Source organism: Cyprinus carpio, chromosome B2 (assembly GCF_018340385.1).
Source record: "Cyprinus carpio isolate SPL01 chromosome B2, ASM1834038v1, whole genome shotgun sequence".
NCBI lineage: Eukaryota > Metazoa > Chordata > Actinopteri > Cypriniformes > Cyprinidae > Cyprinus > Cyprinus carpio.
This window is the reverse complement of record NC_056598.1, coordinates 27512816-27529940: the sequence shown is the minus strand read 5'-3', so window position 1 is coordinate 27529940 and position 17125 is coordinate 27512816. Positions and strand designations below refer to the sequence as shown.

Genomic DNA, 17125 nt, shown 5'->3' with positions numbered 1-17125 from the left:
GATAACAAAACATTGATACAAAACATTGTAAAAAATAAAAAAATAAAAAAATAGGCTGCCTTATAAAGGAAAGAAAGTCATCCCACTCCTCTACATCTACTACTATCATTGCTTGGATTACAGCGTCACGCACATTCTTTTTGAATGTGATTTTTTCTCCAAATCCTCATTGAAGAAAAATCACGTTAAAAAAAGGCGTCTGAGAAGGGGGCAGAATATTTGGCAAATTATGCTCCAGCGCTTATATTTTTGCACTGATTGGCTATTAACTGTGAGCAGACAGAGTGTCAATCAATGCATTGGCGAATACAGTAAACATAAATGAAAAGAAACGAAGTTGCTTGTCAGGTTTTCCTAACAAGCAACCATATTGTATAAAATAAGCCCAAAAAAAAAAAAAAAACGTAACCCGCGACCCAGGATTTTTTCGCGCAACTTTACAAAAAAAGAAGTCCAAGGTGGCGTATAATACGCAGACTTGGCAACTATGTTCCTGGTTCGACTTTCTGTCATTACATTCTCCAACTTCGAGTATGTAAATATCAGGTCATGCGCAGACTATCCTGTCTCTTTGAGTTTAAATCTATATTTATTCACACCGGCTCTTGAAAACATCTATCCGAACACACTTGGCCGAAAAAGTGCGAGGGACGAACTTACGTGATATTAAAAGTGTCTACGCCCCTGGACATGGAAGTGGATGTGCATTCTAATACTGTTGTTTGTTTTGTCTCCTATTACATTTAAATAGTCTAATTTGTTCATTATTTGTTATCATATTTAAATTCTACTTTTGTGTTTATTCTTGGTCCTACTTGAAAAAACTGTTTTTTTTTTTTTTATAGTTACGCACATACATTTTGATGGATCTACAGTCATGTTCATCAGAAAAATGGTTCAGTTTGGTCCCATCTCAATAAACTTCACCTAAGAATGCTGAGAATATCCAGTGAGAGCCAGAGCTTGTTAAAGGTTATCTCAGGAAACAAGATTTCCAAGACTAATCCAAGAATCAACAAAAGTACAAGATATACAGTAAAATAATAAATAATTGTTTACTTAACGATAAACCAATGGCCAGAAATAAGATACAATGTTCCAATACACTGTAAAACACAAAAATTTAACTACAACGACTAGAACGGCTGTGATTTGGCTTTTGAACTGTAGGTATACTGTAATTATTGTATTTGCTTTTGTGCAGCATTAGATGGTCTGGCTTCATAAATACACAAACATAAACACAAAAAAAAAGTACTACAGTTAATGTTTCTGACTGTGGGATTATTTTTTAAAATTTATGAAGTTTTGTGTGGAAAATCACATTTAAGATAATTCACATTCATACACAAAAAAAAAGTAAGACCTTTTGGGTCTGGATGTTTGAATCTAATATACTAAACCATTGTTTGAGAAAGCACACTTTAATTGGAATTTCAAAATACTAGTATACTGTTCTCATTATTTCTACCACATAAAGATAAAACAGAGATAGTAAGAGTAGGATGACATTTTAAGATCAGATCTTGTGACAAATTCCCCATATGAGAGATGGCCACAAGTTCATTTTTAAGTGCTATTAGCTGAAATGGCGGGTGGTTTCTTGTTTGATTGTTTGCACACTGTTGAATAAATTGTAAGGTCTGTTTCAGAGTGGTTCGTTGTTTTTGGGTATTGTCCTACTGTGCAGTAGGTTGTGTTGGGTCGTTTATCTCCTGTTTCTTCTTGTGTCTGGGCTTGAACCTAATGAAATACATATAGAAGTAGTATTTTTTTAAATGCATTCCTGAACACTTATGTTTAGCTGAACAAGTACTAAACTAAACAATTTAATAAAACATTCACGAACCTACAGTATATACAACAAGTACTGTATTTTATAAAATCATAGCCAGTTAACTGTTAACTAGATTATTCTCACCCGGTCTGGAATGTCATATGTATTGCAGTCACTGTTGAGTTTCTGCATTTCTTGACCCTAAAATGTTTAAACAACAAAAATAATAATAATAATAATTTACTGTATAATGTTCTGTCAAGGTATAATAGCTAGTATCTGCATACACTTTTTAAAAACAAAGGCCTCATGAACAAAGCTGTGCATGCTGCATTATTAGACATCTGTTGTATTTATCAAAAATGACTGTTTACTGAAGTCATTTTTATTTACTACTTTTTTTTTATAATTGAATGAAATGTATGGAGTCAATATAATATCACATATATACGCAAAAAAATAAAGTTTTGCAAAGGAAAATAAAGTTTTGCAAACAAAAATTAAAGTATTGAGGAAAATAATTTTGCTTTTTGCAAACAAAAGTAAAGAATTGCAAAACATAAATGATATACCGCGCGAAAGCAATGATTTTGCAAAACATATTTTCCATGGTCATATCTACAATTTTATTTGCAACACTGATTTTATTTTGCGTGTCAGTCTAGTTTGAGCTTGCGCTGCAGTTTTTCCTGTGCGCTTCATTTTTCTGCGCGTCTCGCTTTGTGACGCTGTTTTGACGTGGGGGTGGAGTCAAGGGGCAGGGGGCGTGTACAACATGCCTCCCTGGAAGTGACGTCATCGGTCCGAGACGCAGCTCACTGATCCAGGTACTGTCATGATGAGCAGATGCATGCGAGTGGATCGCTTCCTTTTATTCACTAGAATTAAAACATGCATGGTTTCGTTTTATTAACTTTATTAACAAATGTATATGTGTATTAGCAGCGTTTGCTCAAGTTAAAGAAGTTGTTACCATGCACATCTGTTGTATATTTCTCTCGATGTGCACTCTTTTACTGGCATAAAGTTGGCTTGACGTTGGACGTTCGATATTCGCAAATCTAGGGACCGTCTCTAAAGTTACATGCGAAATTACTATACACTTCTCTAACGTCAATAGCATGCAAGGAGAATGACTAACAGTCATGAAAACAACTGTTAAACTGCTCATCCAGGTGTCAACTATAATGCACACCTTTTATATTTTTTGATAATTATTAAAAAAAACTGTAAATCATATGTAAAATATTGCTACTTTTCATTACACTTTTCATTAAAGTGCACTTTAGAGGATGAATTTAACAATAACCCTATAATAATAAATACTAGAATTATAAATGAATAATTCGCTAGTTTCATTTGTAAATGAAAACACTAATTTAACAAAGAACGTTAATTAGGTTAGCAATACACGAATTAAAAAGGGAAATAAGCATAACAATAAATATAAAATATAGCCCTATTTAATATAATATTATTATCAATTATTATATACGGTTAGCCTATATGAATAAATGAATGATGCATTTATATAGCATTTTATAATGTATTGTTGTACACCCAATTCGCTGTACGATCATGTGGGGGGTCTCTCCTCAACCACCAGCAGTGTGCAGCATCCACTTGGATATATCATATATATAATGATAAAAATAATAAAAGCCTTATATGCACATATATTACATAAAAAGACACGATCAACGGACTGTGGGATGGATAAAAATATTTGATCAATCTCTGATAATCTCAGGTTGCTATGGTCACGCGGGTTTGTTTATGCATTAAACTCGTGGAAAAATTAAACCAAAAAGATTCGAGCTTAATTTTTTTTTTTATCTTACAATGACAGTCATTTATTAATTTATGCCAGGAGTTATGTAAATGAAAAAACGAAGTCGAGATCGATATAAAACTTGAGTCGTAGACCTCTTTAATGATGTACGTTATAGTTTATGAAGTGAATTGCATAATTTTACATTAAAACTAGCAGTAACTCTGAACTAATGTGAACAAAGAACGCTTCTGTGCGCTGGCGTCCTCCCACAGGTTAAGAGATCTTAAACAAACACTGTTAATACACATGCAGTTAACCAAATGAAACAATACACATTTAATGCTATAAAAGTGTGTGACTGGCATAAAGTTTGGCTTGACGTTGAACGTTCGATATTCGCAAATCTAGGGACCGTCTCTAAAGTTACATGCGAAACTACTATACACTTCTCTAACGTCAATAGCATGCAAGGAGAATGACTAACAGTCATGAAAACAACTGTTAACTGTTCATCCATGTGTCAACTATAATGCACACCTTTTATATTTTTTGATAATTATTAAAATAAACTGTAAATCAAATGTAAAATATTGCTAATTATCATTACCGAATGGGCTCAAATTTAAAATATGCCATAATTTGAAGGCTCAATAGCATTTGAACAGAATGACTCACTTTCATAAAACATACTGTAAAGTGTTCATCTAGGTGTCAACTATAATGCACACCATTCATATTTTTCATAATTATTCAAATAAACTGTAAATCATATGTAAAATATTGCTACTTTTCATTACCGAATGCACTTAAATACAAATTTAAAGCTCAATAGCATTTGAACAGAATGACTCACTTTCATAAAACATACTGTAAAGTGTTCATCTTCGTGTCAACTATAATGCACACCGTTCATATTTTTCATAATTATTCAAATAAACTGTAAATTCATATGTAAAATATTGCTATTTTTCATTTGAGCTTTTGAGCTTTAAATTAGTGTTTACGTCCATTTGGTAATGAAAAGTAGCAATATTTTACATATGATTTACAGTTTATTTTAATAATTATCAAAAAATATAAAAGGTGTGCATTATAGTTGACACCTGGATGAGCAGTTAACAGTTGTTTTCATGACTGTTAGTCATTCTCCTTGCATGCTATTGACGTTAGAGAAGTGTATAGTAGTTTCGCATGTAACTTTAGAGACGTTCCCTAGATTTGCGAATATCGAACGTCCAACGTCAAGCCAACTTTATGCCAGTAAAAGAGTGCACATCGAGAGAAATAAACAACAGATGTGCATGGTAACAACTTCTTTAAACTTGAGCAAACGCTGCTAATACACATATACATTTGTTAATAAAGTTAATAAAACGAAACCATGCATGTTTTAATGCTAGTGAATAAAAGGAAGCCATCCACTCGCATGCATCTGCTCATCATGACAGTACCTGGATCAGTGAGCTGCGTCTCGGGCCGATGACGTCACTTCCAGGGAGGCATGTTTGTACACGCCCCTGCCCCTTGACTCCACCCCCACGTCAAAACAGCGTCACAAAGCGAGACGCGCAGAAAAATGAAGCGCACAGGAAAAACTGCAGCGCAAGCTCAAAACTAGACTGACACGCAAAATAAAATCAGTGTTGCAAATAAAATTGTAGATATGACCATGGAAAATATGTTTTGCAAAATCATTGCTTTCGCGCGCGGTATCATTTATGTTTTGCAATTCTTTATTTTTGTTTGCAAAAAGCAAAATTATTTTCCTCAATACTTTAATTTTTGTTTGCAAAACTTTATTTTCCTTTGCAAAACTTTATTTTTTTGCGTATTTATGTGGTATTATATTTATATATAAAAAATGCTACTTTGTACAACAACTACTCTCTCTCTCTCTCTCTCTCTCTCTATATATATATGTATATATATAAATATATATATATATATATATATATGTATATATATAAATTAGGGGTGGCACGGTTCAACTTTTTCATGGTTCGGTTTGTTTCACAATATTAGAGTCACGGTTTCGGTACAGTTCGGTTTGTGCTATGTTTAAGGAAAAACTATACTTACAAATAAAAAAAAGAATATTCTATCTAACTACAAGCAACAGCACAAATAAATACAATAGAGTAAAGATACAGAAAATAAACAGTGATTTTCAGTTGTTGTTTTTAGGTTGGTCTAACAGTTTTTAAGGTACAGAAATTTAATAAAGTAATCAAATGTAAAACAGCATTGCAAATTGGACTGTATAAATTAAAGATTATTATTTATTAAAGTTACAAAATCTTTTCAATCAAGAGCAGTGAGTGTTTTCTTTGTTGTTCCTGTTCGATTAATATAAAGACTGTCACTTTAAGAGAATGCACTGATCCAGTGCACTGATACAGTAGGCCTACGTTCAGCCGGCTATGTCTGCTATAGGATATTTACCAAGATGGGCATTTTGACATAATTTTTGTGTGAATTTGTCCATTTAAACACAATACTTCAGAATACTTTAATATTTGCGCGGGTTTGTGCGCTTTGGATAAATGACTGCTCATATTCCAGCATACGGCACTCGCATTGAACAAGAGTGAAGGGACATTCTAAAACGCTTCACGAAAAAACACTTAACGTGGCTTAATGTACTAAGACAGTGATATTAACAGACCAAAATCACTAAACATCATACTAATAAAGTAGAGCTACTATCTACAAAAAATCAGATGAGCCCTGAATATGAATGCAATGCGTTTAATAACACGTTAAGACTTTTCCCATAGAAAACCGTTTTAAGAAAACGCTTAACGTGGCTTAATGTACTAAGACAGTGATTTTTTAAAAAAAAAAAAACTCACTAAACATTATAAAGCATACTATGTACAAAAAAATCATATGAGCCCTGAATATGAATGAAACTCGTTTAATAACACGTTAAGCCTTATGGTTTTCTATGGGAGGAAAAGGCTTAACGTGTTATTAAACGCGATGCATTTATATTCAGGGATCATCTTATTTTTTTGTAGATAGTATACTTTTTTTTAGTATGATGTTTAGTGAGTTTGGTCTGTTAAAATCGGTACATTAAGCCACGTTAAGCGTTTTCTTATAACGGTTTTCTATGGGAAGAAAAGGCTTAACGTGTTATTAAACGCGTTGCATTCATATTCTGGGCTCATCTGATTTTTTGTAGATAGTATACTTTATTAGTATGATGTTTAGTGAGTTTGGTCTGTTAATATCACTGTATTAGTAGTACATTAAACCACGCTAAGCTTTTTTCACGTTAAGCGTTTTAGAATGTCCCACTCATGGGATGTCCACTTTTTTTTTTTTCTTTTTCTTTCATCGCTGATGTTGTAATGCCTGGGAAGCCAGAATTCGCATCCATCAACAGAAACATATATTAGCTGAACCCTGTTTGTTTTACGTGTTATTTATAGCAAACCATATTACAGATGCTTTGTCAGATTTAAGCTGAAGCGCAGTCCCAGCGCGTGCCGAACCGTGTGTGGAGAACCGAACGGCTCGATTTTTTTCAGGTAACCGTCCCATCCCTTATATACATACATATATATAAATGTTTTTTTATTAGGCTTATTGTTTTCACTGTGAGCCTGCATGACTCTTATCACATTGACAAACAAATTGATTGTCTTGGCTGGTGACAAAAAGTAAATTTTAATCAGTTAAAATAATTGGTTTTAGTTGCAGAAGGTTTTATTCAGGATTGGTCATATCAGTTTTATTGAGAAGGTTTAATTATTAAATAAGCTGCAGTAATCTCTTCTATTTATAACTGAAATGTGTCTAAATGTTTCCTGCTATGCAGGAATAATGCAGTTATGCCTCTTGTTTGGGTGATATGTGGTGATAATCGAAGCTTACCTCAACTTGAGCATAGACTGTATTACCTTCTACTACCACCTCCTGTGCACCTGTGAGGTTTAGAATGTACAGCTACATATCAGCATCAAGACTTATCAAATAATAAAGAATGTATTAATATATGCATCTAAAAACCAACGTGGTATTTTTTCAATTAAATTTAATATGTGGTTCAGTAAGAACAGAGGATATTTTTTATATTGGCTGTTAATTCTAAACTGCTCTAAACTGAGTTTCTTTAGTATTATGTTGTGGAACTTCTACATCTGAAGCTTTCCTCATGTTGGCTACTCAGTTGAAAAGAGAAGGTGCAGTGTAAACCATTTCAGTTAGAAATGAAGATAATAATTACATAGTAATCCTTTGCATTGCATTTGTTTTGCTTTTACTACTTAATCTCAGTATTCTTGAATGATTGTTCCTTATTTTTTTTGGGACCAGCAAAGAACAAATATTTCTGTCCTCATCATAGTTACAAAACATAGTGACATTTAAAAAACTGAGGTCTAATCTGTAAAAACTACAGTAGGTACTGTATTTCAAGATAAATAGTGTTCTTAAATATCTTTATTGTTGGTTACTAACTGGTTAGTACTAAGGATTTTTAAATGATCTGATCAGAGGATATTTAGTAGAGACTAGGGGTGGGCGATATGGAAAAAATATCATATCACGGTTTCTTTTAGAAATATCAAAAATATCATTTTTATCATTATTTTTGGTTTTACTATTTTCCAAGTTGTCTGAGCATTACAGCCAAACTAATTTCCCTATTAGAAAGACAAAGCCTTTCAAGGTAACAAAAAAAAAAAAAGGTAGATATTAAGGCCAAAGAGGGTGAAGATAAAAATCTTTGTTCTTATTTTTTAATAACAAAGATTAAAGAATGACAAAGATACACATTACAACTACACATAATATACAAATAAAACAAACAGTGTTTTATTTTAAGGTACAATATGAGAAAACTGCTGACTACTCGTCTAACTCAGGTTCGGATTCATTGAATGGCTACAGGGTGTCCGGTCAGAACATTAGGTCTCACACCAGGAATGTACTTCAGGGTGATTTATTGTGCAAAGATGTGTGTGGTTGATGTGGGTCAAGGACAATGGGATGTATGTTATCCTCATCTAGTTGACTGATTTGTCGGAGGCGACCGCCAACCCGAATGAGATTGGTTCTGATATCTAGTTCTGGGGCTAGGCAAAGCAGTCGACTATTGCTTGGTAGAGGTTTACCAGATTTCAAGTGCAATATCTCGTCTGGGAATGATTCTGCCTGGATCTGTCGGAGGGCTGTGAGTTCAGCTTCTATATAGTCTTCTGCAGTTGCAATGGAGGGAGAGCTTTCTGCTGATGGTTTTTATAAGAGCTTTTAAGTAGTCTGTGAATGTGCAATATTGATGGGGATCTGGCAGTGACAGAGCAGAAGTTAACAGTCCACAGAAAGTTGACCTTTTCAGCTCACCGTCTTGACTTATGTGAGCTAATGGTGGCATCTCTGGCCAGCTGTCTGGTCTTTGTCTGAGGAATGCTGGGCCTTGGTTCCATCTGCTGTCTTTGTTGAGATCAGAGGGAGACTTTCCTCTTGTAATTGCATCTGCTGGGTTGTCGGATGACTGTACGTAACGCCAGGTGTCAGATTCAGTCAAGTCCTGTACTTCTGCCACTCTGGTCCCCACAAAACACCTTAAAGCGACAGGAATCTGATAAAAGCCAAATTAGCACTGTGGTAGAATCAGACCACAGTGTGACACTACTGAGTGGTAACGTTAGCTCTGCCTTCAGGACTTTAGCAAGCTGTGCACCTGTGAGTGCTGCACACGGCTCAAGACGAGGGATGCTCTGCTGTTTCTTGGGAGCAACACGAGACCTAGCTGTTACAAAGGCCACCTCCACTTTACCTTGAGGGTTCTCTGTTCTCAAGTAAGCCACAGATCCATATGCCTTCTCTGAGGCATCACAAAAGATGTGAAGTTGCCTAATACTACTAGAGCAGTCTAGTTCCTTGCTGCAGTAACATCTGGGCAAACTGATATTCTGCAGATCTTCCAATTCACTCTCCCAGTGTTTCCAAGAGTCAAATAGGTCCTCTGGCAGCCTTGGGTCATCCCACTCCCTTTGTTTGTCCCACAACCTCTGCACTATTACCTTGGCTCAAGTGGTGAAGGGTACAATATAGCCAAGGGGATCATACTGGCTGGCAAGGATCTGGTAGATGCTTCGCATTGTGGGCACTTCACTGTCTGGTTTGCGTCGTTTGTAAGAGAGGGTATCTGATTGGCAATTCCAGTGCAGGCCAAGTGTTGATTCCTGAGCTTCTTGGTGGCCTTCGCTGAGCCAGAGGATGCTACTCTGAGACTGAATGTCAGCTGGCAGATGGCTGATAACTGATGGGTCATTCCTAGCCCACTGTCGTAACTCAAAGCCACCAGATGCTAGTAGGCTACAGAGTTTGTCTACAAGATTCTTGGCCATGTCACAGGAAGCAAAGCTCTGGAGGCAATTGTCCACATAGAATGACTTCTCCACTGAAACTTGTGTGTCCTCTCCAGGCTGGCTGTGATCTAGAACGTGCTTCTGTAAAGCGAACGAGGCACAACACGGACTGCAAGTGGTCCCGAAAGGCAGTACCTGCCATTCATAGACATCTGGGATTCTGTCTCTTTGCATGTCTCTCCAGATGTATCTCAGCAGAGGTTTATCTTGTGGCAAGAGGTGTACCTGATGGAACATGCCGCGGATGTCACTACTGATGGCAACAGAGTGCTCCCGGAAACGCAGAAGGACTGCCAGGAGAGATGGACCAAGTGTTGGACCAGGTAACAGTAGCTCGTTCAGGTTGTGCCCTTGATATGAGAATGAACAGTTAAAGACCACCCTGTTCTTCCCATTATGCTGCACCATGTGGTGTGGGATGTACCAGGCTTCCTTTGTTTCTTGCAGAAGCTGAATGGACTCTTTGTCTTGGCGTGACCTGGTGATCACCTTTTCACTCTGGTAGGGTAGAACATCCATTTGCCATAGTCTCTCCACATTTGCATAAAGGTCATTGACAGGCCGCAGCGAGGTGAAGATGCATTGATCAGGGGAAAGATGACTGCTCAATTCTTCAGTTGGACCCTGCAGTGTCCATCCCAGACGTGTTCTTACTGCTGCTGGTCCACCAGGGGGCCCCAGTCGGACTGCTTCTATGGGTGTGAGAAGGTGGGGGCAATCAGAGCCAATGAGAAGAACAGGATGTACCTTGTCCAGCTGTTGTAGAAGTAACCCTGCAAGATGCTTAAATTTCTGTTGCAGGACACTAACTGGGTGTGTATGTTCTGCCAGACCGAGTGCTTTGGCTGTGAAGGCATTACGGATCTTGTAAGCTTTGCTGGGGTTAACAGTTTGGGACACAGTAAAAGTCACTGCCGCCCCGTGAATGACCTGGGTATCCTGTCTCACTGTACGAAGTACAAGGTCCTCTGGCTCCCCCACAAGTCTTAATTTCTGCACTGCATTATGCAGAATGATGGTCCGCTCTGATCCATCATCTAATATGGCGTAAGCCTCCATTGCCACATTGCCATTCTTGATCAGAACCTTAGTCACTTTGAGCAGTACTTTACTTCCGGAGGTTGGTCGGTCAACATATAAAACTGCACTGGAAGGAGCTGCACTTGGCTGAGATGGCTGACTTGACCTGGTCATTGAAATCATGTAGTACCATAAGGTGCTTCTTGTTGCAGGTTGGGCAGAAAGTCTTTAGTGTGCAGTTAGCTGCTTGATGTCCACGACCACAACGCCAGCATCGGTTCTTTGTCTTTATCCAGTCAATCTTCAGGTCTTTGCTAAGAAGCTAGAATTTGTCACAGCCATTCAGATATTGTTTATTATTGTCACAGTATGGACAATAAGCTCTCACCTTCTCTTCTCTGACTGAAGCTGGTTTAGACGTGGCTGACGACATTGATGTGGAATGTGACTTGTCGGTACCAAGTAGAATGGTGGTTGGTCTGCGAAGCTGCTTAGACTCTCTTCTCATCTCTCTGCCACGCACTGAAGATTCCTGCCTTGTATAACAAGCGTACTGGCTATTGTCTTCCTGTACTTGAAGCTCATATTCCAACCAATCAGCGAAGTCCTGCAAAGTGGGAATAGAGACTTGCAAAGGGTGGGTGTACCGCTTGAAACTTGATCTGAGGTCATGTGGCAGTTTACTCAGGAGTCGAGAGACATGTGATCCACATTCCAGCTCTACAGTACCTTTGTGGCCAAGCTGCTGCAACATACTGACAAGCGAGCGCACCTGCAGTCCGAACATCCTGAAGGCCTTTACATCTCCACTGCGTACATTAGCTCCATCCATCAGCTCAGTGATTCGTTGCAGGGCTAATTGGTGGGGTTGACCATACATCTTATCCAGAGCTTTCATGGTGTTGGTGAAGGGAAATCTGGAATTGCTGTAAGAGTCTGCCACAAGGAGGGCCTCCTCCAGTTTCAGATGGTCTGTGAGGATTTGAAATTTTAAACGTTCTGTGGCATCGTCAGGCAGGATGTTCTCTAAAGCAATTCTCAGTCTTGAAAACTCCCTAGGGTCAGAAGACATTAGGCAGGGGATGGTAGGGGCAGGACCTCTGTAGATTTTCTCTTGGGTAGATGAGGGTAAGAAATGATCTGAGCTGTATTCTGCATGGGCTGGCCTCCTCCTTTCCTGTGATGAGACCACGGACTCAGGCAGCTGAGGTGGCTGGGAATATGGGGAAGTGTTGGGATACCTGAACTGAGCTGAGTCACTATAATGTGCTGTAAAGGTGGGTCTCTCATGAGGGGAGGAAGATAATGTTCATGTTTCTCAGATCTTCAGTGAGCTCTGAGCTTTCCTCTGGCACAGCTGGGTGTGGGCAGTCTCTTAGTGGCAGATGGTGGCAACCTAGAGCGTGGAGCTGGGATTGGGCGGTATGGCTGTGGAGTCTGAAAGTTAACTGCTGGAGAGTGAGAGCGTGGTGATGGCATTTGTGGAGTGACCGACTCGGGTGGAGATCTCTGCTTCGATTTCAAGCTTTGAAGCTCATGCCATAATGCAGCATTCTGTTGACGCATCTCTTGGAATGCTGAAATGATCTCAGGGAGCTGGCTGGATTGTCGGTTGCAAGGCTGCGTTCTCCCTCTTCATCTCCTCTAACATGGCTGTAAGCTCTGGCAGCTGTTTCACTTGCCTTTGCAATGCTGCATTCTCCTCTCTCAGTTTTTCAGAAGTGCAGTCCCATTGGTCAGTCAGTATCCACTCGGAATATTCTGATGCTTGGCTCACTGGTGAAGTGGATCTGGAATGACCTGTAGCACTTGCTGCTTCATTCTCCAGTACTCCCTGGCAGGTAAGCGAACGTGATTGCTGTTGATGAGACCCAGGTCCACTGAGCTCAAAGTCTTCTAAGTAGGCTGGAGGGTTAACTCGTCTCCTTGGCCGCACAGCAGGGGCTTCTCTTTCTGGTTGAGACATGTCTGTAGCAATCCACACATCCGGCTCGAAGGACCACTTCTAACTAATTTAACTATGAAATATTGACTATAAACACATCTACACATCCAGCCTCTATACTGTCTTGGTTCTCACTCCGCGGAAAGTTTTGGAACAGTCCAAATCACGAACACAGGCGGTAGGGTTCGGAAGAGTTCACTTTCAAGGGGTGGCCTTTCTTACACAATAGGTGTATTTAGCAGGATAATAGGATAATTTAGCAAATATAAAAATAAAACACTAAATAAACTGATTCCTAGAGCAACTGTATTAAATTTCTTCAGTCAAGGACAGTGAATGATTTTTCTCTTTGTTTTGTTGTTTTATTAACGTTAAATAGTTAACCCAAAAAAAAAATTCTGTCAGCTGTCTGTCAATTCTGCCATAGCTTTATTTTTAGCCCACCATTTACTCACTCAAAAGTGGTTTTAAACCTGAATGAGTTTCTTTCTTCTTCTGAACATAAATGCTATTTTGTGAAACGTGGAAAACCAAACAGTTGCTGGTCCACAGTGACTTCCAGAGTATTTTTTGCTACTATCAAATTCAATGTGGACCAGCAACTGTTTGGTTACCCACATTCTTCGAAATATCTTCTTTTGTGTTCAGCACAAGAAAGAAATTAATACAGGTTTGGAACAACGTGACAGTGAGTAAATAATGACAAATGAAATTTTGGGGTGATCTATCCCTTTAATGACAGTTGCATGTTTAATAGGCCTACTGTCCCTTTAAGACCTGCACACAACTGATATACAGGCACGTACACGTCTTTCTCTCAACTGTTTACTTTCATTTTAGACATAACCAACTGAGTCTACATGTAAACCTTGTGTGTTTTGACCGTATTAACGCAAAAGATAACTTAGTTCAATAATAAGGAGCAACTCAAGCACTCAACTGTACGCGGCGCTCAGAAAAAGCACAGGTCAGACCAGCGCGCGAATGAAACATTCAAAAGCACACGCAGATAACGAGAGAGTAACTCTAGCGCTGAGTTAACACTGATGTGAATGCGAATTTATTGTTCACGATCAAAAATCGTCATATCGCACACCCCTAGTAGAGACAAGAATTTTTAAAAGTGGAAGAACAGTTTTCTACATTATCGCAATTTACTAAAACCGAAAAAATGGCACCACCATTTTTTTTTTTTTTTTTTTTTACAAAAGCAGTAAAGTACTTAATTGATCAGATCAGTTTTTCATAAATAATGTATGTGAGCCAACATGGACATACCTTTTTTCTTGCGGTACAGAACTATTGAAACGCATATCAAAATGCACACTGCCACAGAACCAACTACTGGCCACATGAGAGATGATTCACTCTGGATACTCCTTTCATCTGGAAAATGAGATGTATATAATTAAGAACTACAGTTGACAGCTCAGGTTTTCAGAGTTCACTTTACATTTCAGCAGTTAGACTAGATTTGGTAAACCAAGATAAGATATTTGATTTTACAGCTAATGTGCATTGTTTGTGTGTGTGTGTAGGCAGGTACTTTTATTATCATCACAGAGCTGTGTAATATTTATTCTGGCTTGTTTCCAGCTGACAGGGTTGCTGTGGTTACAGAGAATGTATTTCTTGCTGCAATCCAGGATGAGAGTGTGGATCTCATGTGATGTCACTTCCTGTGGAGAGCATCTGTTGTTCTGATAGCTGGAGTTAATCATGAGCTCAGGAGCTCTGCATGTGAAGTTCACAGTACAGGAGTCACTGCTGGACCAGTTTGAGTTCACAGTCAGGACAGGAGCCACCACAGCATCTGAAAGAATATATATTCCACAAAGATACATCAGATTAGTTGATCAGCTGTGTTTAAAAGAACAAATAATACATCCTCAAACTTAATCCTATTCAGAGTTTTTGTTTGTATTCATTTGTTTGTGAATTAAGTTGCCATTAGTCTTGGTGTTTGAGTAATCACAGCAGTGTAGTTTGCCTTTAATCCGATAGGAGCTAGACTAATACCAAAACTTTATTTTACCACATATAATTTCTTTACATCATCTCTGTGTAAAGCATGATTGGAACATTAGATTAATTTCAGCACTTGTACTATATAATACTGCACAGAGTAAATACATCAACATAATTAAGTCTTATGAGCTGAACACACAAAGCAAAGTCACACCCACCTATGACAGATACTCTGTATGAGGCAAGATCTTCATTTTTTAATCCAGTTGTTCTTGCTGTGTAGAGTCCACTGTCTGTCTTCTGCATGTTCTTCAGTGTCAGAGAGAAGGTTTTATCATTGAAATCCACTCTGTCCTTGTAGGAATCGTGAGGTTTTACACTTTTGGAATAACTGATATATCTAACTATACTCTCTGATTTATTATTCATCCAGGCTAAAATATCAAACTCTGGTAGTTGTTGTGTCTGTATATCCAGTTGAACAGAAGCTCCTGTCTGCACAAACACAGAGATCTCAGCACTGAACCCTGAGGAGAGAGAAAGATACTTGTTTTCTGAGTGCAGCTGGTGAGCACACTAGACCCATATATATATATATTTATATTTATATATATATATATATATATATATATATATATATATATATTTTTTTTTTTTTTTTTTTCTGAAATGGGAATGATCAAGTATATTAATGTTTGATACTAATATTAATGCAGTTGTCGTATTCATGAAAAATAAATAGAATAGCCCTGATTTGTGAAAAAAAGCCTAATGTTTTGTTACAAAATTGGAAAGTTTTTGAAGTATGGGGATTTTTAAAATTATATACAGTCTGCATCAGCTTTAATGCACTTATCAAATAACAAAAGCAGTCAAATGTCAAAAGTTTTGACAGAGTACTCAAAATGTATAATTTAACTCATAGTCTGCAAAGGAGTGGAAAATATCTTCAAATACACATTTTCAATGTCAAAGAACTTTATATAAACACAAGTTTCTAAACAAATTCAAAATCCGTTATTTTCTCTCATTGTTTGGATGTAGTTAAATTCCCTCAGATCAGATGCAGCAAAAAAACATCTGGGTCATGTTTGCATTTTCTTCTGTCGCAAGCAAAAATGTAAAAAATCCAAAAAGGAGCACAAACACAAATGACAGCTATCAGTAATTCAGTCACTAGAGTCAGGTAATTGCTTCTTTTAGCTTAAACAATCATCTTTAGTCCGTTATTGTGACTGTGTTTTGGTCAGCTCTGTTGTTGGCTTTACAGAGCTGACCACCTAAGGTCTGTTTCAGATTATATCAGATGTCCGTTTATTGAAAACTACAATTCGCCAACATATGGTAAGAAGTTGTAAAATTTGCTGTTAACATAAAATGGTTCTACTGATTACTAAGGATTATGATAATATAAGTTAATGTTATATTATCAGTTGTATTACTGATATGAAGAGACTTTCACGTTTCCTGTTTACAACATACACTGAGATGTGTCTCAGTAAGCAGCTATGCTGTAAATACATACTTGATATTACTTTAATGGTGAGTTTTGTGATCAGAAAAGTTTGATTATGACCATCACACTTGAACAAAACTCACCACACCTATGATTAACGATGACATTTTTTTATTCTGCTACTGAAACTACTGTCACATTGGGAAAAGGTCATCTCAGTACTCTAACAAAAATACTAACAGATATTAGCACTGGCGCCTTTATAAAAATAGAAAGTAAAAATCAAGATTTTAAACAGCTATTTAGTAACTTTAAAAATTCTGAATTTAAAAATAACTTAAAGGAATACAGTGTGTATGAGTATGTTTCTTTCAGAACATTTTAACAAATTAACAACTGAGAATCATCAAAAACTGGGAGTAGATTAAATTACTGTATAAAGAGGTATCCGATAGAGATGCTTCTTGTAAATGCTCAGTGATATCTGTCCTCACTGTCACAATAACCATTAATAATCAATCATTTGTATAATAAACACATTTTTTTTTACCTGTTTTTGAGGTCAGAAGGAAAAGAAGTAATACGAGTAGGTGATTTACTGACATTGTCCCAAATTAAAAAGATTAAAAACTTAAAAAGAAACAGAACTTAAAATGACTGCCGCCACATTGACGATTTATACGGAAGTTTAGTGCCACACTGATGAGGGAGAGGGAGAGAGAAAGTAGTACTTCCTGTTCTAGCATTTTATCAGAAATAAAACAATAGAAATAAACCTAAAATGACAAAATAATGAAAACTT

At 37.3% G+C, this 17125-nt stretch overlaps 1 protein-coding gene across 1 annotated transcript; it reads right to left on the bottom strand.

The window, feature by feature from the left end:
* Positions 1-1405: 1405 nt before the first annotated feature.
* Positions 1406-17016, bottom strand: LOC109062704 (SLAM family member 7-like). The gene is made up of 7 exons (XM_042718988.1): positions 16874-17016; positions 15086-15394; positions 14446-14712; positions 14178-14285; positions 7434-7483; positions 1922-1978; positions 1406-1743 (listed from the first exon to the last, which is right to left on the bottom strand). Exons 1-7 carry the CDS (start codon positions 16926-16928, stop codon positions 1570-1572), a joined length of 1020 nt encoding a protein of 339 aa, XP_042574922.1. The 5' UTR covers positions 16929-17016; the 3' UTR covers positions 1406-1569.
* Positions 17017-17125: the final 109 nt, after the last annotated feature.

Coding starts and splice junctions, on each gene's coding strand:
- LOC109062704 (XM_042718988.1), bottom strand. CDS start 16,928: ATGTCAGTAAATCACCTACTCGTATTACTTCTTTTCCTTCTGACCTCA. Junction 15,395..16,873: donor CCTTCTGACCTCAAAAACAG/GTAAAAAAAAAT, acceptor CTCTCTCCTCAG/GGTTCAGTGCTGAGATCTCT. Junction 7,484..14,177: donor TCTGTACCGCAAGAAAAAAG/GTATGTCCATGT, acceptor TAAACCTCACAG/GTGCACAGGAGGTGGTAGTA.